This window comes from Hylaeus anthracinus, unplaced genomic scaffold (assembly GCF_026225885.1).
Source record: "Hylaeus anthracinus isolate JK02 unplaced genomic scaffold, UHH_iyHylAnth1.0_haploid 12000, whole genome shotgun sequence".
Classification (NCBI taxonomy): domain Eukaryota; kingdom Metazoa; phylum Arthropoda; class Insecta; order Hymenoptera; family Colletidae; genus Hylaeus; species Hylaeus anthracinus.
The window spans coordinates 10,755,661-10,777,323 of NW_026534347.1; the positions used below are offsets into that span (position 1 = coordinate 10,755,661).

Below are 21,663 nucleotides of genomic sequence, written 5' to 3' on the forward strand. Positions count from 1 at the left end.
TAACAAAGAAATTTAAATTTTATTAAAATACATTTTAGTAGTTGTAATACAACAAAATGGTACAACCCTTCTCATATTGAGCGCTTACTTTACACGATTATAAATGCAATGTGTGTTATAACAAATGTTTTTTTTACAATATTTTCACCGTATAGACATAAGAAATAAGTTGTAATATACAAATGCATTCATGAGAGCGGAATTTTATTTTGTTGGTGAAAAGCTAGTAGGACTTAAAATACGGGAATGCGTCTCTCTTATTAACGGTACAGTATATGCAACACATTCGTCCCATCCAGGAGATCTCCATGCGCTCTCGCGAGTTTCCATTCGTGCTTGGAGATTTTTGTAACCTGAAATTGAAATTGTTTATCATACTTATGGATGTTTTATACATAAGTAGACACCTTTTCGGTATCTTTTTTTACATTATATCTGTTTAAAATGGTATATGGAAAAATGGATTTAATGTTAATTTAATACATACACCACATGTGATGAACATTATACAATCGACCGATTTGTGAGAAAAAACCAGCGAAAGGTTCATTGTTGTTGCGCCTATAATTAATAGCCTTTGCCCAGTTATTGCCCCATTCGATCATTGTACCAGGTTGTAATCTATAACTACGTATTTCATATATATTGGAACCGTTACGTTTTGTAAGGGCAGGCCAGTAGCTAAATGCCAATAAATACTGTAAGTAACGAGATCGTAAATATTTGCCATTCTCCTTGAATAACTGCTGATATGCCTAAAAATAATATTGATTTGTTATAGAAAATTGATTTTGTACCAGTATATACAAATAAATTTTTCAACTATATCGTACTTTGTCCTTAGACAATTCGATTTGTGCGCGATCAACGCTATCATAACCACCAGTATATTGCCAAAGGTGCAAAGCTTGATCTATATCACCGGCTACGACAGTCCATGAACCAACTAGTTCCAATTTCAATTCAGACTTCTTGGAGTTAATAACGTTAACAATCTCTTCACTGTAATATCCCAAAATACAAACATGTCCCAATATAATTTTCCTACTATTAAAACAATTCTCTGTGCATGCCAATTCTGCGACATAAATAAAATCTAACATTTCTTTTTGAAACTTTCAATAAATTAGAAAAATAAAATTTTGTGCAAGCAATCAAACGTGTGTTTACAATTTAATACATATTGGTTTGACACCAAAGCAAGAAGAAATTGCGAAATAAAAGTATAAAATCATAGATTCACTCACTAATTGGCCACGTATTTGTCAATGGAATCAGGTCGGATATTGTGCGTGTGCAAAGCGTAAATAACTCCTTTGTCTGACAGCATCCGTGAGTGTGACTCTTTGGTTGGCTCGATTTTTCTTACGAAGAGCTTGTTTATCCATCCTTCGCTTGAATCCTGACGGATCGATGACCTTGCAAAAGATCTACAACACACACGATGTGGCTATTGCCCTAAAAAGCCGCCGCTTAGACTAGCTCGCGTAGTCTACAACGCGAAACATATGAAAAAAGGAGTGCTCCTCAAGGTTTTGGAATCGTGGTCGCCTACCGGCTGGTAATAATTGACGGTAGTTTACTATTGCCGATCACCGTGATCTGCGCGGCTCTGAATCTTCTAAAAACGGCAGCCATTCTTACTGGATTCTCGCGTAGAGATCTCCGCTGGTCTTCGCCCAATCAAGATCAGAGCTCGATTTCGATAGCGCTGCAATTAAACACGCGGCGCGTACGATCAAACTCACTGTGTAATCGTCGACTAATGTTGTTGATTTATTTTTATTCATAATCTCCGTTCGCGATGTTTTCTTTCTAGACGGAACGAGACTTACGACCATGGAAAGTACTCTTGACTGATAAGCTTGTGGACTTCAGCATCACAGCGCCTGCGTCTTGTAGTCTTGTAATCTTTCGATATATGTATGTGTAACGTTATGGGTATATTACCTATTGAAATATTCGAAGAATTTTGCTAAAACGTTGCAACATTCTATCCACGTCGTTTGAAATATTTCTAAAACATTGCTGTGATATTTTAAACACTTTACGACGATATTTAGATTTATTGGATTGAAGGAATATTATATTGATAAGACTTTATATCATATTCATCACTTGTAATGTCTTTTTTCAAATGATTGCAATGTTTACCAGATAAAAACGTTGAAAAGAAAGTCCGAGTGCTAAATAACATCGAAAAATGACTGGTTTTAATTTGATTTTAATTAATTTGACGCTTTACCGACTTTTGGCTTTTTTATTTTTTTTATCTATTTGGATGTCATTTAATGCTTCTATTGTTATATGAATTATGAAATATTGCATAAATATTAAAATATTGTATCAGTGTTGTCAAAATAAAATATATCAAATGTAATTATGTGCATAATTGCTAGCGGTCGGTAAAGTCGATAGAAACAATTGTCAAATTTCACAATCGATACATGATACATCTTTGTATTGATTCTTTTCAAATTGGTCAGTCTTAAATAAACACAAGTGTTTTTCAATGTAGAAATATCAAAAATAAATATAATTGACGTTGTTTGTGTAATGAATATTATCTATATACTATTTATAATACCTCTTGTTTCACGCATATCAATTGTATACATAAATATCATATTACTAATAAAAACAGGAGTTTGAAAATAAACATTCTTAATCCTGTTTTTCATATATTGTAATACCGAAATTGTTCCGTAGTAATTGTATTACGATTTAGTACTCAACTAGACATCCGAGCTATCGCTTTAAGTTAGGTTAAGTTGATCTGTATATTTATATATATATTACATATATACATTCAAATAAATGTTAGGTTATACGAAATCATCATTACTTAAATATTGCATTGTTAGCGATGTTAGGCGATACACCAGGATTAAATTAATGTAATATTATGTAATTTACAACTCGTAATGAGTTATACAAATATTTTGTGTACTTTAAAATGGATGATGCAGAAGTAATAGAGCACTTCTTTGGTGTTTATTTGCTGTATTGTAAGAACCCAAAGTATGTTGGAAAGACATACATAGGATATACAGTTAATCCTCGACGTAGGCTTGTACAGCATAATGCTGGGAATGAATTTGGAGGAGCTCGTAAAACAAGTAAGAGGGGACCATGGTAAGTACATACTTATTAGTAACTAAGATGTTATTTTTTATTGTTGCATTAACTACAAAGTAAATCTAATCTTTTTATTCTCAGGAACATGGTGTTGATCGTTCATGGGTTTCCAAATAATACATCTGCACTCAGGGTATATTTATGTAACTCTTCAGTTGTGAAAATGATTTCAGTTTATTTATCTAATTAATTTTTGCTTCCAGTTTGAATGGGCATGGCAGAATCCTCAACGTAGTCGACGTCTGAAACATGTACCTCGCAAGAAGCACAACCAGAAAGTGTTCTTATATCATCTGTTGGTTTTAACAGAAATGTTAAAAGTTGGCCCTTGGTGTCGTTTACCTTTAACAGTACGCTGGTTAGACTATGAATTTTATGAAAAATATTCTAGTTATGTCTCAGCTCCAATGCATATGCCTATATGTTGTGGAAAAGTAACTTCTAAGAAGATTAAGAAGAAACTTAAAGAAGCTTTAGTTAATGAAATAGAAACTCAAGGTATATCTCCCATATTTTGTTCTATATGTAGTTTATTTTTAGAAGAAAAAGAATTAGTTAGTTGTATAAAACCTAATTGTCCTTTGGTAGCTCATTTAATTTGCTTAGCACATGTATTTTGCAAAGATGATATGATTATACCAGTTGGTGGTACTTGTCCTGCTTGTAATACCGATGTTCTATGGGGAGATTTAATTAGGAAAAAAGTTGGCTGTTACAAAAATCTTAAAGAAGTCTCCTCCAGTGATGATGGTGAGGACACATAAATGTAACGACGCCAAGAGCATGAATTTTGTCTATTAATTATATAAGAATTATTACGTAAAATTTATTATTAATGTTTTATTAACGTAATAATAACACGTTGTGTATATTTATCAGTCTTTATTTGTAACTAATCGACAGATCAAAATATATTTATATATACATATATGTATACGTATATGTATATACATGTAGACGTAACATTATCTGATAGGGAGGGATACAAGAAAATTCCTCTGATTCATCGATATTTAAATATGCCGCAATTAAATCGGAAGCTAAAATCAAGGCCAGCTTGATCGTTTTGTGCGAGCTTGTTGCGCCGATACTTACAATGTCGTTAATCGTAGTTTCAGATTTCAACGTATGTATCTCGCGCGCGTTATGATCGTATCAGCAAGCGTCTAGGTATCTAACTTGCTAATTTTTCTCTTTTTATAATTCGCTGTTATGTGCACCTAGAGTCTTCGTCAAACTCACTACGCGAGATTACGGAACCCCGAATGAGGATATTCCAAATCGTCGCAACGCTGTTCCGTTCGTCTATTGGAAAGTCAGAATTGTACTTCCGTATACTTGTACATACATACGATCGCACTATAGACCAAATGTACATTTATATCTGTTTATCCGCGAGACCAACGCAAATTTCTGTTGATTTGCGAAGTTCGAGCAACATCGACGTTCGAGGACTCAAAACGAGGGAAGAAACTGGAAGATACGCAGGAAATAGAAAGCGGAAATTGAACAAAAGGACAAAAGGAGGAAAGAGAAGTCGAGGACACACAGCATTTCTTTCAAATTTTTATGAAAATTTCAATATGAATTCTGCGTGGCGTGGATCAGTATTGAGTCTTGCTACGACAAACAAGGTATACCGTGGTTTAGATTACGAGTACTAGCGATAAGAATAGACTACTATGTACAACTACGGTCACGTTACTACGTACAAACTATTCATGATTCACGATAAATCCTTCGACGACCGATTAAGCGTGATTTGTAGGTGAATAAAGCAAACGGGTGTTCTATTATCACAATAAAAATTTATTTTGCATTAGAGTGCGCTTGAAACACCGCTTTATTATATCGCGTGGCAATATAGAGTAGGAGGAGTTGGAATAAGCAAGACTCAACGCTGACTGCGAAACTTATCTGATTTATAAACTGTAACACGTCGATTTTTATGCAATTTTGCACACATAGAGCTTTGAAAAATATTAGACACGTATTACTTCATCGACTACAGCTGTTGCTCATGTTTTACAAGAAATGTTTATAAAAAAACTGATTAGCCAATTATAACTTGATGAAATTTCTGTTTGTTGATCATGTCCATTATAAAATCAAACTGTTAGTTTCTGAAAAATTTAAATATTCAGTAGTTTCCAACTTTGATCATAAATATCAGCTTAAAAAGAAATAGGTGTCTAATATTTTTCAGTGCGCAATCTGTAAGCAAAGAAGTTGACGTTACAGTTGGATTACTTTTGACAAAGAGGGAACCAAACATGTCGATCCTCTTAGCCTTCCAGTTTGCCCACTTTCTTGTACACGATCGCGGCACACGATCCTCTCGTCGACCACGTTGCTAACTCGCCATTGTTGTTTCTGTTTAATTCATCTGTTGGCTGGCCTCGTGTGGTAGCACAACCCTTTTGGCAAGACCAGGCAGACTGTCGTATTTTCCCGAGCTATTGTCTTCGCCACGATCTTGAGGCGATTCCGGACTTATCGAGTTCGGTGATGTCAGGCATTCGTGGATAAAGCTACAAACCGTGTTAACATAAACGTCACGGTAAGTAGCATAGTGCTTCACGTGCGGCGAATTCGTAAATAGCACCAACTGCACTCGTACACCACGTTCTGCTCGTCTCCTGGCGAACTTCTCGATGTCCTTGAAACACAGGAATAGCCATTCAAAATTTCAGTAGTACAAATATCGTGAAATATAAGTAAGAGAAATTATATACATAAAATTGTATTGTAGCGTTTCGTAATTTTATTATTATCGTAGACATTATTACCAAGTAAGAGTTAAAACTTATTTCTGTAATCCACTTACGGACGCTGGTATTAAAGTGTCAACGTTCGAGTAAAGAAACAGTTGTGGCCAGGAATGAGGTTCCTCCGCCAGAGTTATCGGATTCGTCTGAACTGGATAACCACGTCCAAATGCATGTACCTAAAGTTCGTATTAAAATATTATATTACTTTTCAGTATCATCAGGAAAGAACAGAACAAACGGTTCTTTTTTTTCAACTTCATATTACTCGTGAATTGAAAAGATTTACCTTTAGATCTAATAAATATAATACCGTTTGATGTTTTATTTTCGCAAAGACCAATGAATAATTTATGTAACCCGTGAGATGAAGCGTACATTTAAATTCACTTACATTAGTCCATAAATGAATAACTGAATGTAAGTAGACTTTATGATCTTACGATCATTGTAATGCTAAGGCAAATGTTATACAGTTGCATGCAAAAGTTTCCGGCCAAAAATAATTTTGAAATTAAATTATGTACAATAGGTGTAAAGTAGAAATACAAATATACCGTAGTAAAGAGCTTTTATTATACTATCGAAATGTACAACTAAAAAATTTGATACAACAAGTAATAATTATTTATAACAAAAATAAGAATTTTTACTTTTTCATAAGTATCCGGCCAAGTACAAAACCTGAAGAAAAAACACGATAACTAAAGGAAAAATGTTCAAAAATGGTTACAAATGTAACATTATCGTCAATATTTAGTAACCATACCCTGTGAAGCTATCACGGCGGCACATCGGTGAGGCATCGATTCAATAAGTTTGATGATTCAATCTTGAGAGATATTTCTCCACTCTTCTTGAATTCTTGTCGATAAAACAGCTTTATTGGTACAATTAACAGTTTCTATTTTTAGTTTAAGATCTTGCCATAAATGTTCTATGGGATTCAAGTCTGGAGATTGACTCGACCAATCTAGAATTCGGATCTTATTCTTCGTGAAAAACTCCTGAAGCAATCCAGATCGATGTTTTGGATCATTGTCTTGCTCTCCCATTTGACTGACATTAGTCAAAGTACTGTTTCACGTAGACTCACAGAAGTTGGATTTTTTGAACGGGTTGGAGTTAAAAAACCACTGAGAAGTAAAAAAAATAAGAAGGCCAGATCGGAGTTTGAAAAGAAACACAGGAGTTGGACAGTTAATGATTGGAAGAAAGTGCTGTTTTCGGATGAAACTAAAATTAATTTATTTGGAAATGATGGGAGAAGGTATGTTAGACGACCACAAGGCACTAGGAATGATTCCCGATATCAAATACCAACAGTGAAGCACGGTGGAGGTAGTATTATGCTTTGAGGTGCATTTTCTTGGAAAAGCGTCGGTCCAATTTACAAAATTGAGAGTACTATGAACGCTCCTATGAATAGGGATATTCTATCAGAACAAATGCTACCTTATGCTCGTCGAAATTTGCCACGAGGATGGATATTTCAGCAAGACAATGATCCAAAACATCGATCTGGGTTGCTTCAGGAGTTTTTCACGAAGAATAAGATCCGAATTCTAGATTGGTCAAGTCAATCTCCAGACTTGAATCCCATAGAACATTTATGGCAAGATCTTAAACTAAGAATAGAAACTGTTAATTGTACCAATAAAGCTGTTTTATCGACAAGAATTCAAAAAGAGTGGAGAAATATCTCTCAAGATAGAATCATCAAACTTATTGAATCGATGCCTCACCGATGTGCCGCCGTGATAGCTTCACAGGGTATGGTTACTAAATATTGACGATAATGTTACATTTGTAACCATTTTTGAACATTTTTCCTTCAGTTATCGTATTTTTTCTTCATGTTTTGTACTTGGCCGGATACTTATGAAGAAGTAAAAATTGTTATTTTTGTTATAAATAATTATTACTTGTTGTATCAAATTTTTTAGTTGTACATTTCGATAGTATAATAAAAGCTCTTTACTATGGTATATTTGTATTTCTACTTTACACCTATTATACATAATTTTATTCCAAAATTATTTTTGGCCGGAAACTTTTGCATGCAACTGTATGTTCAAAGTGCAAGTTTCGTATGCCCTGGAAAGTCGAAGAGGTGAAATACCATGCTCGTACCTCGAAGAACCAAAGCACATAGAGGAAGATCGTTATAAAGAAGGACATTGGTATGTTCATGAGCGGATGTCCACCGATGATAACGCTGACCGCCTTGAAGAGGGTGGTCAACCTCCTTTCGCCAGGTGCGCTGTCGAATATTACTCCTTTGACCTGTAATTTACCAAATGCGTGTCAAACGACAGATTAGCATATTTTTTATTAAAGGATAACGAAGTTTCCCGTACCTTGAGCGGCGTGTTAGACTGTTGCATCGCCAGGCTTACGTGCTGATACAGAAACGCGCCTCCGTTGCTGAAGACGTGGAAGAATATCGGATGCTGGTCCAGGCTCTTGTCAATAATCACCTGGATCAATCGTTTCCCGATGTAAGGCAGTTTGTCTCTTCTCCAGAACAAGCATTCTACTGGGGCCGTGTATCGTAGTGTGATGCAGCTTGGAAAAGGAACATCATTTTCTTTTTATTGTGGAACTTGATGAAATGTACACTTCTAAAGTGAACGAGCACATTGACGAGCATTGTACTCAAAGTTTGGACCGTCAATGTTAGCACAGCCTGTATAGTAACACTCTAGTTCAGCTATATGTGCCACTTTATATTCAGAAATTGTGTTCGCGTTACCACGAGCAATAGTAATATTAGAATATACGGGACGCCGTGAGAATCCACGCGAGGTTCGAATTGTTATTGATTAAATAAACAGAGTCAGCGTGATTTACCGGCACGGATCCGTTGCGCTTGTTATGTTTCACCGGCTCCTGTGTAAATCAGTCGAATTTATTTGATCTCTTTGGAGCGAGGTGGATCAAAATCCACCTCTTTAATATTTTATTTAAAATTTCTTAAGGCAATGCTGTGAACTAACACTAAACGTTAGGAAGTGAAAAGACGAGTTTGAAATTCGAAAAGTTAACATGCATTAGCGAGTTGACATTGTTCTCCTGTGAACCAAGAATTTTATTTTTCTTCTAATCGCGTGTTTCGCAAATATTCGTGTTTCAGCCTACCAATACCCGCGCATGGAGTCGTTGCGCATTCGTTATCTGAGAAAGCCTGCACGATTAGCCAAGGAAACTTCAACGAACGACTCATAGTTTCAATGCAAACGGACGAAAGAGGGATATTCTGGTAGCCAAGCTGATTCCATGCATTTATAACGTATGCTAGCATAACGTTCGCAGAATACACTTCATAAAGCAGCTTAATAGAACATCAACGTCTCACTTGGCACAAGAGTGTACCTCCTGCACACGTTCAGCACATGATTTTTAAATCGACACAGGTAAAATCCTGCGACAATGATAATCCTGTATCGTTGGCACGTCTTTCACCGAAATTTCAGTACCTCTTTTCCTCGTATATCGCGCTGTACTTGGCCAGGTATCTGTCCTGACAGCCGGCCCATCCTAGAAGCACAACCACCGGTCGTTTGTCCTCCTCGTAGACGAACACGAACTCCTCGCGCTGATCCTGGCCGCCGGTGGTCAACGTCGGATCTTTCGGATACGGCGGAAACGACGGGAACATGATGTAGTAGTCGAGATCCTCTTGATCGCTCATCTTTCCTGCTTCTCGTCCTCCTTCCCGCCGAGGATGCGAGAGAAAGAGGGCGAAAAATAAAGGAGCGGGTTAAGAGGGTAGAAGCGGTGGCGCAGAGACGTGGGACACTCAACGGAAGCCAAAGGGAGGATATCGCCGCCCCTTTACCTCGACGGATACGCGTTTCGAGTCGAGCTTGCGTTGTCGTGAGCGCAACGCCAGTGATCGATACCAAAACGCCTGTACCAAAGTTAGGTCGTGTCACGGACGAGGACAACGACGTCTACGACCGTGGAACTCCCTCTGGAGCACTCGGAGTGTTTTCCTTTCTTGTCAGCGATCGCGGAACCACGGGAACACCGTCCACGATCGATGCGACCAGCGATCCCAACCACAACTGATTCGACAGACCACACGTTGTTGATAACAAACTATATATGGACTCGCGTCCACGTTCACAGCACTTGGGAAGTTCTCTCGCGCGTTTTTAGCAACGGAAAATTGGCACGCGTTTTGCAAGATGTTCGCGCGACAGCTATAAGTACGGATGATCTTTTTGTTTTTTATTAAGCATTAAGTTTTTTTCAGGATGGGGAAAAAGCATGTATATTTGACGCACTACAAAACAGAAGAATATTTTAAAAATTATATCAGATACATGGTTTTCCATGAATATGTTGATATGTATATATATATATATACATAAATGTATAAAGATACTTCATAAAATATTAAAATTAAAAATATACCTAAACTACATAATGTAACAATAGACATAATAAGATATCTTACATGTAAGAATTCACTAATGCCCCTGTGTGACGTTGACCCGCCTTGCAGGAATGTAAAACAGGTTCGCATTTGTGAGAATTCAACACAATGAAAATTACCATTCTCAATCTTTAATATAAATTAATTATTCACGAATATGAAAAATATTGTCAGGTTCTTTTTACGGTTTAATTTATTTTTACTGGAATATTCAGTTACCAACAGATCGAGCTATCTTATCTTATAATTGGCGTCATTTTAAAAGCAAGTAGTCCCCACTCCTGTTACTAGATGGCATCACGTGATCACCATCACCATTCGTTACCGACTCTGCTGGTCTTTGAGGTTGGGTGTAGGGAGTTGTTTAGAAATTATTTATTTATTATAACAAATGATTTAGGAACAATTGCTTCTTGTAATATTACGCTCTAAATATTGCCACTTTTTATATTTTTTTTCTGATATCTCTTTTTCCTCCCTTATTTACTGACCAGCAAAGTGTCTTCGCAATTTTTAAGGTTATATTTACTATTTTCGTAACCTTGTGCTCCATATTCTTGAAATATTGTATACTACTTATACAGAACGTAAATCGTGTGTTATTAGTCATCAGATATTCCATAAGAATACCATTATCATGTCAGTATCATTAGGTAAGAATTATTTTAATTCTCTTTTTACAATTAGTATAATATAAAATATTTCATAGGTAATTCTTTTTATAGATTCTATCTTAAATCTTGCCCTTGTGGCATTCTTGTACGGCGTAACCAATCCATTTATCAAAAAAGGAGCTCAAGGTCTAGAAAATGTAAAATCATCTTCGAGATTTGGTCAATTCTTTAATGAATTGGCATTCCTAGTTACAAAACTGAAGGTTTTATTTAGAGCATTATCATTTTTTAAGCATATAGTTATAATGAAATTTCATGTAATTACTTTTATCTGTCTAGTATATTGTACCATTTATCATCAACCAGTGCGGTTCTATATTATATTTTTTAACTCTGAGTAGTACAGATATATCACTGGCTGTTCCAGTCACTAATTCACTTACCTTTGTGGTAACTGCGATAACGGGTTGGTTTATGGGTGAAGAAAAAATACACAGAAGTTTGCATATCATTTGCTATCCTCCAATAACTATTAGGAGAATACTGTAGAAGTTATTTGAATTATTTTAATTTTCAGATACATATATTGGAATGGCAATGGTACTGATCGGGACATTTCTTTGCTGCTGGGATAAAATAGATGAAACTTTATAGTTATATTGTATTTATATAGGTGTAAAAATACAGTTAGAGTCACAAATGAACAAATCACAAACACCAATAACTAATCGAGTATCTTTTATTTCTCGGTAAATTTATGCAGAATACAGTACTAATTATACACGAGGTGTATTTATAATTTGTATTTTATATTTATATTAATATTTTCGCCCACTTTGTTGCGTCTTTACTTAATTACATCACATCAAAACGGACACGGTGCTGAAAGTTTATCGATTATGTACACATCATTTTTTGCGGTAAATTGTGCCAACAAACGGAAGATTCCAGATCAGAGAAATCGAATTGGAAACAAAGAAACCAAACGAATAAACCGTGTATAGTCACTCGACTTTTTACGTCTCGTGGTGCGTATTTACTCGACGAGTTTCGTCAACGACGATCATCGACGAGTTACTCGATTAATTCACCTTTTCACCCACATATAACGAATCGAAAAGTGAACGTGTACGTTCAGAGGGTAGGGAGTGTTTGCTGCGCACGTTTGTGTATGTGTGTGAACAGTCGTTGATCAAATCAATGGAATCATCGAGGAAACAATTTTCGAGGCATTCTAAACAAGGAAAAATATCTGGCTAACACATATTATTGGATAACTATTTCGTACATGGTGCTGTTAACTTTCAGGTGCTAGGTAGAGACAGATATTTTATCTAACATCGACACTGTTTTCTTAAAACAAAAATATCATCCTTTTTCTGCGGTGATTCGTGCAATTCGATCAACGACTGTATGCGTGTCACGTGTGCGCGTATATGTACGTGTGTAATGCGTGTCTTTTAGAGTTACTTATCTTACGAATTACGATTATTGGTCGAGTATTGTTGTCCGTAGCCTCTTTTGCGGTGTAATATCAATATCTCGTCTCGCGACCTCCCGTGTACAGTCGAGCCATTTTGCAACACGTACTTTTTGTTTACTAGGTACACTTATCTGTTAGAGCGAAGCGATATTAGATGGCACGCATTAAGAAACGCACCGCACGTGTTTTCCAATTCGAGTTTGATCGCGGACTCGATTCGTACTTCACTGTTCTACAAGGAAAGACCAAGTATTTGTCCAAAGAGAGTTCTAGACGATTAAGGAGAGAGAGAGTGAGAGTGGGTGATGTGAGCGAAGCGGATCTGTTTGGACCAAAATGAAAGAAGAATTTCATTTCAGGATGGAATCGAAATGAACGCGAGCGAATCGAGTGAAAGGGACCAAAGCAAGCACAAGAAAATTCAGTAGAATCGAATTGAATGGAAACATGAATGAATATTATGCAGGTGGTGTGGGTGGAATGGAATTAAAGGCTGAAGTCAATTAGATGTAGGGGACTCTGAGCGGACAAACTGAATTAAAATAGTTCTAAAATAACTTGATGCTTTTTAGCTAGATAAGAATTTTGCTCACTTTTAGTAAACAATATCCGTCTTCGCTCACGCGTTTTCTATCGCATTGTTCTCTCGGTACGGCCATGGTTCCAATGTACTGTTAATTCTATCACGCGTTTGGCCCCTTGTCCGCTGCAGGAAGGAAAACGAATTCGTGCCCAACACGTGAACGCAAAAATCGTCATACATCGCTGCCGACGACGTACCGTTTCACGTAATTGAAAAACCACGGAAGCGCAAGCTTTCAAACAACAACCGTCGCAACGAATTCGAACCCCGTGCACAGTCTTATCTGAGAATCACCCTGAACCAGGGCTGGGGAACCTTTCTAGCATTGGGAGGTCATTTGTCACTTTGTGAATTTTTTATAACGTAGTACACGACGTGTAAAGTATTAAAAAATATAAGATGACAGTTGCATGTATCAGGGTGTTTCAGAAAATTCGTGTTAATTACAGTCCATGTTAGCAAATAAGATGAAACATTGTCGACTCTTGAGGTTTCTTCAATGATTAAGTTGTTTGGAAAATATTAAATATTTAAGAACACTTAAGAAATGAATTATTTTTGAAATTCAAGTCGTGATATCGTTAACTGATACAAGCTCACGGTATTCAAAATGATGATTTGGTTAGTTCCTTATATATATTATTAGCACATAGTTCACAACCTCGTGTTTGTATTATTAAGTGTTTCTCTACATAATCCTCAAACATTGAAGAGCGGACGATCAAAGTCGAAAATGTTTTACCTTGTTATATAGACTGATTAATAAATAAAAAAAATGCCTAATTTTTTCTGAGACATCCTAATAAATTAATGTTAAAATACATGCTTCTTCAGAATGTGAAATTTCCTAAGCGAAGAAGATACAGGATAGACAAAATAAGCGAAAGGGCTTGGAGTACCTCAAAGTATCACAGGTTCCCCATCCCTGCCCTAAACGAAAGACGCGAACGTTCCTCTGTTGCGAACAGGCAACGCCCACAATTCTTATATATAATTAACTTGCTCGTACAGAAACGAAGACCGTCGATATTGGAACGCTGATCAGGTGTTCAAAGTATCGTGTTGCTTTCATTTATCGTTTAGTATGTACTTTGGTAAAACGGTTGTTCTATGGGCAGGGAATCTCCAGGCTTCCAGAAAAGATACAGTGGGTGTAGAATGTATTCGTACACCGATCAATTTCCCAAAAAACTTTTGTGTGAAATTATAGTTTCTTAACTTCATTTTTTATAGTCAATGGTATTTTATTAAGTTCTCCCAAAAGTTTCTTTCGTCAGTTGCATTCAATTATTTTCTGTGACAGTGTTTATATAAATAGACAATCTAATTTCTTAGACATTGATGTTGTAACAGTAATGAAGCGAAATGAATTGTACACAATTTTGTAATGTAATATAAAACATAAAATATTGTGTATGAATTAATTATTAATAAAACGAAAGAAACTTTTGGGACAACCTAATGCATATTCTTGGAAATCTCTAAGATAGATATAGTCCAAACAACATTTACTAGTTAATATAATTTGTGAAATTAACAAAACAATGCGAAAAGTGGGTGAAAGTATAGAAGCGATAAGTATTTGGACGATTTTTATGACAAACCATTTACAGTAGAGTTTGTAACGTAAACACATTACTTTACTGCTTCGTACGAATTAGAAAACATCAAATTTCCAGTAAAGTACTTTTAAAAATGGCTCTAATAGAGGAATTGAAGAAGATCCCACTTCGAATAACTAATAATTAGACTGCGGAACTTTATGTAAAATAAAATCTTTGCAAACATGCCTACTAAAATTTAACTTAAATAGGACTTTATTTTATTCTCCAAATATTATAACATGAGTTTTACTTTCAATCTTTTTTATATTCTTCCATATTGTTTCCATTTTGTAGTTTCTTGCGCATTCAAATTTCCTATAAATGTATAAAGATTCGCAGTCTACTAATAATTTAGTTAATTTAATGCTTAGAAAAGTTACAATAATTATAAAATCAAAAGGAAATCCCACGAAGGAAGTATTATATACTTGTAAATTAATGTAAATTTCTTCTTTGTTTGAATGAAGTTTTAAAAATTAGACAGTTGTGCGAATACTTATTGCTTCAATATTTCTATCGATTAATTGTTTCTTTCTTGTTAATTTCGCAACTTAGATAAATAGCTGTTTTTTTATAATCTATCTATTCTAGAGATTTCCGAGAATATGTAGAATGTCATTGTTTATATAAAAATAAGTTAATAAATTACAATTTTACACAGTTTCTTTGGAAATCGATCGGTGTACGAAGACTTTCTACACCCACTGTATGGGATGTCTTCTGAAGATTTCCAACCGAGATGATCAAGCATCGACGATACCAGGAACTATTAGTCGCGTGTCAATGGATCGACACGTACGAATTGAATCCGAAGGAGAAAAATGAAGTAAATACAGGACGGATATGTTTAACCTCAGAGCTAGAGACATTATCCTATACATCTTCTATGACGATAAAATACCTCTTTTGCTACAACGCGCGAGTCGAAGGCTTCCAACGTCCACACCTTGCGAAAGGAATAATATCCTCAGGACTGTAAACCTTGACATCGAAGTCGAGTATGAAAAGACGTCGCGCTGGTCTCTTTATCAGCCATTTGCCACCACGCAAATTCCCGTTTCCCGGATATGTTCGATTAAACTAGATACACGCATGATTTTCGTTTGGAGCTTACGCTGGTTGATCGTCGCGACGTCTTTTTATTTCTGGATCCTATTGATACAGCGATCCGTCGTGTTTTTCTCCATGCATGTACGTGCATGTACACGGAACGTTGCACACGTCGAGTAAACGTTAGTGATATCTCTTTTACATTACATTTACATACATTAAAGCTGCACCTTTACGTGTATACGAATACACATCTAACGTAATTATGTACAATGACGTTACAACCCCAGGGATCTAATCCACAGCGGATACTTGAGGTCCGATTTATCTTGACTCGAGGTCGATTTTTTCGGTCAGAAGAGATTTGTTATTTTCATTTTTAATTGGGAAATCAACAAAACTTTATTTTTACACCAATCGCTGATCAATTTTTCTAACATTCTTTTGTAAGAATCTACGGACTAAGGAGACCAAGATATATGTAGATCATTAAATATGATCTAGAGTCAGAGAAGGCTGTCTATTCCTGGGTTAGCTTCACGATTGAGCTTCATGATTCAGTGTTTTCCGTGAAGAGGAGAAATTGTTATGTGTGTGAAGTTAGACCCGCACTTTTCGAATTTTTAGTTTTTCTTTCTTGTGCCGTATTGTGCTATATTTGTGCTGAATTGTGCTGTAAATAAGAGATCGATAACATCAATAACAATTAAGAAAAGAAATAAGCGAAACAAGCCGAAGCTGTCGGCATAGATCAAACAATGTGGGAACTCCATGATAAATGCACACTTTCAATCCCGAGCTTGTGCATTTATCGAGGCATTACTGCACTCCGCTACCCGCGAGCGCGTGCGAATGCGAATGCAAGTTCTTAACGTCTGATTTCTAACTTTGCTAACGCTGCGAAATCTGGCGATCTGACGAGATTTTGTAATTAGGAATAGTTGTTGTGCTAGTCTAGCAGGATCCGGCACAATCAAAGTAAATTCGGAAATATCAAAATTTTTAATCACCGCCACCTTTTTTTGTTAATTTTTATCGACCTTCGAGCTAATCTCAAATTTTAACGCACGTGTCTCGTGTATTGTAAGTAGCACAATTTAGCACAACTTGCAGAATTCGATTATTTGTCGCCGTTCGTAAATTGTACGAATATTAAATTGTTTATTCCTTAAAATTCAACATTTTTTTATGTGCAAAATGAGTAGAGATAACGAGTTTCTATCAATGGTACAATGTAGCACAAGTTAGTACGCATCTTTCTATAGAAAAAAAGTTTGTTTCGGCAAAAGTGCGGGGCTAGTATAGTTTTGGTTTTATTTCTTTTCTTAATTGTTATTGATGTTATCAATTTCTTATTTACGGCACAATTCAGCACAAATATAGTACAACACGGCACAAGAAAGAAAAACTCAAAATTCGAAAAGTGCGGGGCTAACTTCACACACATGAAATTGTTATTTATAGAAGCTTAGTTAATATCAATATTATTTTTAATGTTTGCATATGTAATTCAAATTACGCTCGTTTTTATAGTCAACCCAAAGGCCATCTATCGGTGAGAGGGTCGAACTAATTTTTGGAGTTTGGTCAGCGCCTCTATCGGGAAAATGCTCAAGTTTGTCCTCAATAGTTCCCTTTTTCACCGTTAGATGGCGCCATTTATATGGTAATTACCGACATGATGGTAATGTATCGACACGTGTCGGTAAAAAAAAACAGCGTAAATGGCGCCATCTAGCAATAAAAAGAGGAATTATTGAGGACAAACTTGAACGTTTTCCCGATAGAGGCGCTGACCAAACTCCGAAAATTAGTTCGACCCTTTCACCGCTAGATGGCCGTTGGGTTGACTTTAAAAACGCGCGAAATTTGAACGTATTATGCGACCATTAAGAGCAATTTCTTGTGCTAATTGTTAAAATACCGCCTGGAAAGGTGAATCGAGTCAGAGAAATCGGACCTTGAAGAAGAAACTAGTCTTGGTCATTCGCCTTGGCGACCAGCCGGTCTCGAGGAAGCTTGTAAAGCTTCCGTCTTCGCGGAAATCCACTTTCATCGGGCGAGCGCGTTGATAAATGGGGCTTGGCGTTTCGCGAAGACTTTCAACTTCAACTCTACGATATTGTACCGCAAGAAAAGCCGTACTTTCTTAAGGAGACACGTTGAGTGCCAATTTTCTTTCACTTTTCGCTCGGGCCGCTTGAGCTGTGGTCCAAATCGGTTAGAAAACAAACAAAGGAGACACTTATGAAATGAGAAAATACCGCGTAGAAATTTACAAAATTTTTAAATGTTTGAGCGAAAGATGGAGCGAAAATTGAATGAAAAACGTTGCAAAACTTTGCGAGGGAAACTTTTGTGAAGCATAAACGAAAAGTGAGCGACAGCACTCAACCTGTCGATACTTCGATTCGAATTCAACACTTGTGCGATAATCAAGCGCGTGTAATAAATTCTGAAAGCTCTCCGAGTAAGGCTACGGTTACCATGGATGCGAATTCGGACAAAAATATGTTCGGACGAGTTCTGACGAATTCGTCTGAACAAACAAACGCCTATTTTTCAATGGGAGTGTTTACAGTGGCAACGATAAACATGTCAGAACATTTACGACGGCGTCAGAACTAGTTGAGGATTCAAACAAGTTTGATTTTTTCGTGCGACCTGCGTCTATTCTTTTAGTCAGTATGTTTCTGCCGCCCAGTAATGAAGATAATGTTGTTAAATGATGGTAAAATAGAGCATGTCAACGGATTAAACACTATCATTGAAAAACAGGTATTTGTTTATTCGGACGAATTCGTCAGAAATAGTCCGAACACATTTTCGTCCGAATTCGCATCCATAGTCTTACCCTTCGATAAAACGTTCAGAAAAAGTCTGTATGCGAACAGTTCCGAGTAGTAGAAACGTTCGAGTAACGTCGTAGTCGTTTTTTTCTCTCTTTTTTACATAATTTAGCTTAGTGAAGTTAACACCCCTAGCAAATTTTGGTAAAAATCAAATAACATTCGTTTGTCCACGATTTGTCCACGTTTGTCCAACCACAATTTTCATTTGTCCACCTTTCAGAAAAAAGTTACACCACAAACAAGCCATTTGAAGTCAACACATCTATATAGACCTTTTTTCGGGTTTCCTTAAAAAATGTGTCTTTCCACATTTCGTCCACTAATGTTTCTCGTTTGTCCAACAAGTATTTTCGTTTGTCCACCCCTCAGAAAAAAGATACACTTCAATTAAGGAGAAGTTGCCAGCGATACGCTCGGTTGCGGGTCATTTGTCTTCGTTCTATCAATTTCGTAGCTAATTATTTCTGTCTGCGCAGAACCACTAACGTTATTTGTTTTTTCAATTAAAGTTTTCGTTTGTGTAACCCTTAGGAAAAGGTTATGCATAGATTAGGAAAATGTAGTATCGCTACTTACACTTACGTATCATGTTCATCAATTTAATAATTATTAAGGTGAATATGTACGTGGTACATACCCTTGGATGCAAATTAATAGTTAAAATGCAGAAATTGTTTGAACAATGCCAATTGCAACATTCTATTTATATTTTAATTATTTCTCTTTCCCCGTTTTTATGTAACATGTAAATAATATTAATTTACAAAACAAACAAATAACAAGTACCGTTAGTGGTTCTGCGCAGACATACGTAATTAGCTACGAAATTGACAAAACGAGGACAAATGACCCGCAACCGAGCGTATCGCTGGCAACTTCTCCTTAATTGAAGTGTATCTTTTTTCTGAGGGGTGGACAAACGAAAATACTTGTTGGACAAACGAAAAACATTAGTGGACGAAATGTGGAAAGACACATTTTTTAAGGAAACCCGAAAAAAGGTCTATATAGATGTGTTGACCTCAAATGGCTTATTTGTGGTGAAACTTTTTTCTGAAGGGTGGACAAATGAAAATTGTGGTTGGACAAACGTGGACAAATCGTGGACAAACGAATGCAATTTGATTTTTATCCAAATTTGCATTTGGGGGTGCCAACTTCACGAGGCTACATAATTTAGGAAACAGAAAATCACGATGACGATGTATATGCAATGAGATTGGTAAAGTAACGTCGCCAGTCGGTGTCGATCATCGCGAATTTGATCGAACTCGGTGCGTACTCTTTCTCAAGATGAAAGTCTTCGTTCCTATGAAAAAACGTATGCTCGTAATTATAGACTAATTGTAAGAAAAAACAGGTACGGAGAAAGACAGCGTTGCCGATGATCGGAACGCCATGGGAATCACCCTCGACGTTAACATAGTGTTCTTTCACTCGCTACCACATAATCGCCAATGGAGAATTGTGCTCTAAGTACGTTTACGACTTTCTTTCGCTTACGTGTGCTCGATTCTTGCTGCCTATCGCAGCGTGGTAACTTTAGGCTACGTTTACCTTGGGAGACGTGCTACTTCTACGTTTTCATAGTAATTAATTCACGCGTAATCGGTTGCACGACCAGGGAAATATCAACTGGGAAATGAACGCCTTGAGATTCTTCTCCGAGCCGACCTCGATTCTCTATTGTGAACACAGAGGTGTGTGTTTACATTCTTGGTGAATTAATTTATCGTTTTTTCGTTTCTGCCTTTGCAGTTTACCATAATTTTTGATAAATCAAAGCGACATAGAGACGAGCTCAATTATTTTGTGGCCCTCGAAGAGTACGCAGCTTTTATCGAACGTAAAGTAGCGCGTGGCCTTGTAATCAGTCTGCGACCAACACGACGAATGCGTATTTAAAAAGATTCACAAAATATCGTGGTATTATTTTTTCGCTATATCGGAATTTATGCACATGTAATTTCCGCGTTAGTCCACGACTTAACTCGGACTTCACGGTCGAGGCGTTCATTTCGCAGCTTGTTATAAATTAACGCAATATATCTTCGAGAACGTAGAATAAGAAAATCATGTAAAGCTTGTATGTACAATTCGCAAATACGACCGCGGAGACTGGTTTGGAACAAGTCTGTGGTAATTGTTCAGAAATGGGCAAAGTTTGAATCTACACGAAAATTTCGAATGACGAATGGAAGATAGAGATTCATCGTTTCGGTGGTTATTAAAATCTCAACTATAAAATAAAGTTTCACATGAAACGAGTGGAAGGCCATCTGAGTAATTGTTTGGTCGAGTAAAAAACAAATGCCATCAATAATACCATTGTCTATACTTTCTCTTTACTCTAGAATATGTATATTCTCTTCAGAAATTGCTCTAGTGTCGAACTAGCCGCTCTGTTACATTCCAGAAGGTAAATAAATAGCTCCACGTTGTTTCCATTCGCCACTCGCGTTATTCGATTAAAATTTTGCCCGCCTCTGCGCTCCACCATTCTCGATATTCAGACACCCGTCGAAATGCTAGATCAATGGAACATCGGACGATGGAACAGATAGCCGTGGTAAACAAACGATACAAATAAGTCGGTGGAGGTGGTCTTAACGTTAAGCCTGACCTTTGACTTTCGCTCGGGGCGACGAGAGGAATCGCTGTAGTCGCGACGCGTTTACCCGTATCACTGCGACCACTTCTAAAACGTTCATGAGCCTCCTCGTAGCCTAAAATTACATATTCTCTTGAGAAACAAGACGGCTCGTCGGATCTTTCATTCCTCGGGCGCAGCTTGTTGCACTGTGTCGCCGTCCTCGCGGCTGTCGCTCGCCTTCTGCTCTTGCTCCTTTTGTGCCCTCGCCTCAGCATCTGTTTTCGAACAAATAAAACGATGCTTTCATTTGTACTCCGTGAGTGATGCGAAGAGCGGAAGCTAACGCCACGCAGGAAAAAGGAAGGTGACATTTTCATTATTTTTTTGTTTTCTTGAAAGAAAGGAGAATTGGAGACTGGGAAGGACTGAGAACGGTGAAGCTATGTAGAGAGGGTGAGGTACCATTTTTCATTTGTGAGGGAGAAAGTGAAGTACCATTTTTAACATTTTGTTTTGTGGGAGACAGAAGGAATG

At 36.8% G+C, this 21,663-nt stretch overlaps 5 protein-coding genes across 11 annotated transcripts in view; 2 read left to right on the forward strand and 3 right to left on the reverse strand.

Annotated features, from left to right (window-relative positions):
* Nucleotides 1-2,004, reverse strand: LOC128890211 (protein NipSnap). Of its 3 annotated transcripts, XM_054148505.1 has the most exons (6): nucleotides 1,836-1,907; nucleotides 1,556-1,711; nucleotides 1,248-1,430; nucleotides 834-1,002; nucleotides 488-755; nucleotides 1-353 (listed from the first exon to the last, which is right to left on the reverse strand). In XM_054148505.1, the coding sequence occupies exons 2-6, from the start codon at nucleotides 1,636-1,638 to the stop codon at nucleotides 205-207; spliced, it is 852 nt and encodes a 283-aa protein (XP_054004480.1). In that variant the 5' UTR covers nucleotides 1,639-1,711; nucleotides 1,836-1,907; the 3' UTR covers nucleotides 1-204. The 3 variants fall into 3 exon arrangements, with proteins under 3 accessions (XP_054004480.1, XP_054004478.1, XP_054004479.1); XM_054148503.1 differs by having other exon boundaries at nucleotides 1,645-2,004; XM_054148504.1 differs by lacking the exon at nucleotides 1,836-1,907 and having other exon boundaries at nucleotides 1,556-1,823.
* A 414-nt stretch (nucleotides 2,005-2,418) lies between these two features.
* On the forward strand, nucleotides 2,419-3,903 carry LOC128890214 (structure-specific endonuclease subunit slx1). 2 transcript variants are annotated; one of them, XM_054148510.1, is made up of 4 exons: nucleotides 2,419-3,135; nucleotides 3,220-3,271; nucleotides 3,342-3,636; nucleotides 3,727-3,903. In XM_054148510.1, exons 1-4 carry the CDS (start codon nucleotides 2,957-2,959, stop codon nucleotides 3,900-3,902), a joined length of 702 nt encoding a protein of 233 aa, XP_054004485.1. In that variant the 5' UTR covers nucleotides 2,419-2,956; the 3' UTR covers nucleotide 3,903. The 2 variants fall into 2 exon arrangements, with proteins under 2 accessions (XP_054004485.1, XP_054004484.1); XM_054148509.1 differs by having other exon boundaries at nucleotides 2,436-3,135; nucleotides 3,342-3,903.
* Nucleotides 3,904-4,022: 119 nt separating this feature from the next.
* LOC128890210 (transmembrane protein 53) lies at nucleotides 4,023-10,096 on the reverse strand. The gene is made up of 5 exons (XM_054148501.1): nucleotides 9,386-10,096; nucleotides 8,267-8,474; nucleotides 8,040-8,192; nucleotides 5,966-6,085; nucleotides 4,023-5,797 (listed from the first exon to the last, which is right to left on the reverse strand). The coding sequence occupies exons 1-5, from the start codon at nucleotides 9,598-9,600 to the stop codon at nucleotides 5,516-5,518; spliced, it is 978 nt and encodes a 325-aa protein (XP_054004476.1). The 5' UTR covers nucleotides 9,601-10,096; the 3' UTR covers nucleotides 4,023-5,515.
* A 553-nt stretch (nucleotides 10,097-10,649) lies between these two features.
* Nucleotides 10,650-18,388, forward strand: LOC128890215 (transmembrane protein 234 homolog). 3 transcript variants are annotated; one of them, XR_008460589.1, is made up of 5 exons: nucleotides 10,652-11,003; nucleotides 11,076-11,227; nucleotides 11,304-11,463; nucleotides 11,542-11,713; nucleotides 12,807-18,388. XR_008460589.1 is itself a non-coding variant. In XM_054148512.1 (4 exons), exons 1-4 carry the CDS (start codon nucleotides 10,988-10,990, stop codon nucleotides 11,616-11,618), a joined length of 372 nt encoding a protein of 123 aa, XP_054004487.1. In that variant the 5' UTR covers nucleotides 10,650-10,987; the 3' UTR covers nucleotides 11,619-11,747. The 3 variants fall into 3 exon arrangements, 2 of the variants coding, with proteins under 2 accessions (XP_054004487.1, XP_054004486.1); XM_054148512.1 differs by lacking the exon at nucleotides 12,807-18,388 and having other exon boundaries at nucleotides 10,650-11,003; nucleotides 11,304-11,430; nucleotides 11,542-11,747; XM_054148511.1 differs by lacking the exon at nucleotides 12,807-18,388 and having other exon boundaries at nucleotides 11,542-11,747.
* Nucleotides 18,389-18,394: 6 nt separating this feature from the next.
* Nucleotides 18,395-21,663, reverse strand: part of LOC128890201 (dual specificity calcium/calmodulin-dependent 3',5'-cyclic nucleotide phosphodiesterase 1-like) — a 106,080-nt gene continuing 102,811 nt past the window's right edge. For both annotated transcript variants that reach the window (XM_054148480.1, XM_054148479.1), the window contains exon 12: nucleotides 18,395-21,404. In XM_054148480.1, the coding sequence (XP_054004455.1) occupies nucleotides 21,310-21,404 (95 nt within the window). In that variant the 3' untranslated portion in view covers nucleotides 18,395-21,309. The remainder of the gene's footprint in view (nucleotides 21,405-21,663) is intronic.

What these genes read in the sequence shown, in the direction of transcription:
- LOC128890211 (XM_054148503.1), bottom strand. Translation starts at nt 1,841, where the DNA reads ATGGTCGTAAGTCTCGTTCCGTCTAGAAAGAAAACATCGCGAACGGAG. An exon ending in GACAAATACGTGGCCAATTA is followed by an intron (nt 1,003 to 1,247) that starts GTGAGTGAATCT and finishes GGGATATTACAG; the next exon opens with TGAAGAGATTGTTAACGTTA. An exon ending in TAATGTTCATCACATGTGGT is followed by an intron (nt 354 to 487) that starts GTATGTATTAAA and finishes TTTCAATTTCAG; the next exon opens with GTTACAAAAATCTCCAAGCA.
- LOC128890214 (XM_054148509.1), top strand. Translation starts at nt 2,957, where the DNA reads ATGGATGATGCAGAAGTAATAGAGCACTTCTTTGGTGTTTATTTGCTG. An exon ending in ACAAGTAAGAGGGGACCATG is followed by an intron (nt 3,136 to 3,219) that starts GTAAGTACATAC and finishes TTTTATTCTCAG; the next exon opens with GAACATGGTGTTGATCGTTC. An exon ending in ATAATACATCTGCACTCAGG is followed by an intron (nt 3,272 to 3,341) that starts GTATATTTATGT and finishes TTTTGCTTCCAG; the next exon opens with TTTGAATGGGCATGGCAGAA.
- LOC128890210 (XM_054148501.1), bottom strand. Translation starts at nt 9,600, where the DNA reads ATGAGCGATCAAGAGGATCTCGACTACTACATCATGTTCCCGTCGTTT. An exon ending in ATGTGCTTTGGTTCTTCGAG is followed by an intron (nt 6,086 to 8,039) that starts GTACGAGCATGG and finishes TACGAACTTTAG; the next exon opens with GTACATGCATTTGGACGTGG. An exon ending in ACACTTTAATACCAGCGTCC is followed by an intron (nt 5,798 to 5,965) that starts GTAAGTGGATTA and finishes CTGTGTTTCAAG; the next exon opens with GACATCGAGAAGTTCGCCAG.
- LOC128890215 (XM_054148511.1), top strand. An exon ending in TCCTAGTTACAAAACTGAAG is followed by an intron (nt 11,228 to 11,303) that starts GTTTTATTTAGA and finishes TTATCTGTCTAG; the next exon opens with TATATTGTACCATTTATCAT. An exon ending in TGAAGAAAAAATACACAGAA is followed by an intron (nt 11,464 to 11,541) that starts GTTTGCATATCA and finishes TTTAATTTTCAG; the next exon opens with ATACATATATTGGAATGGCA.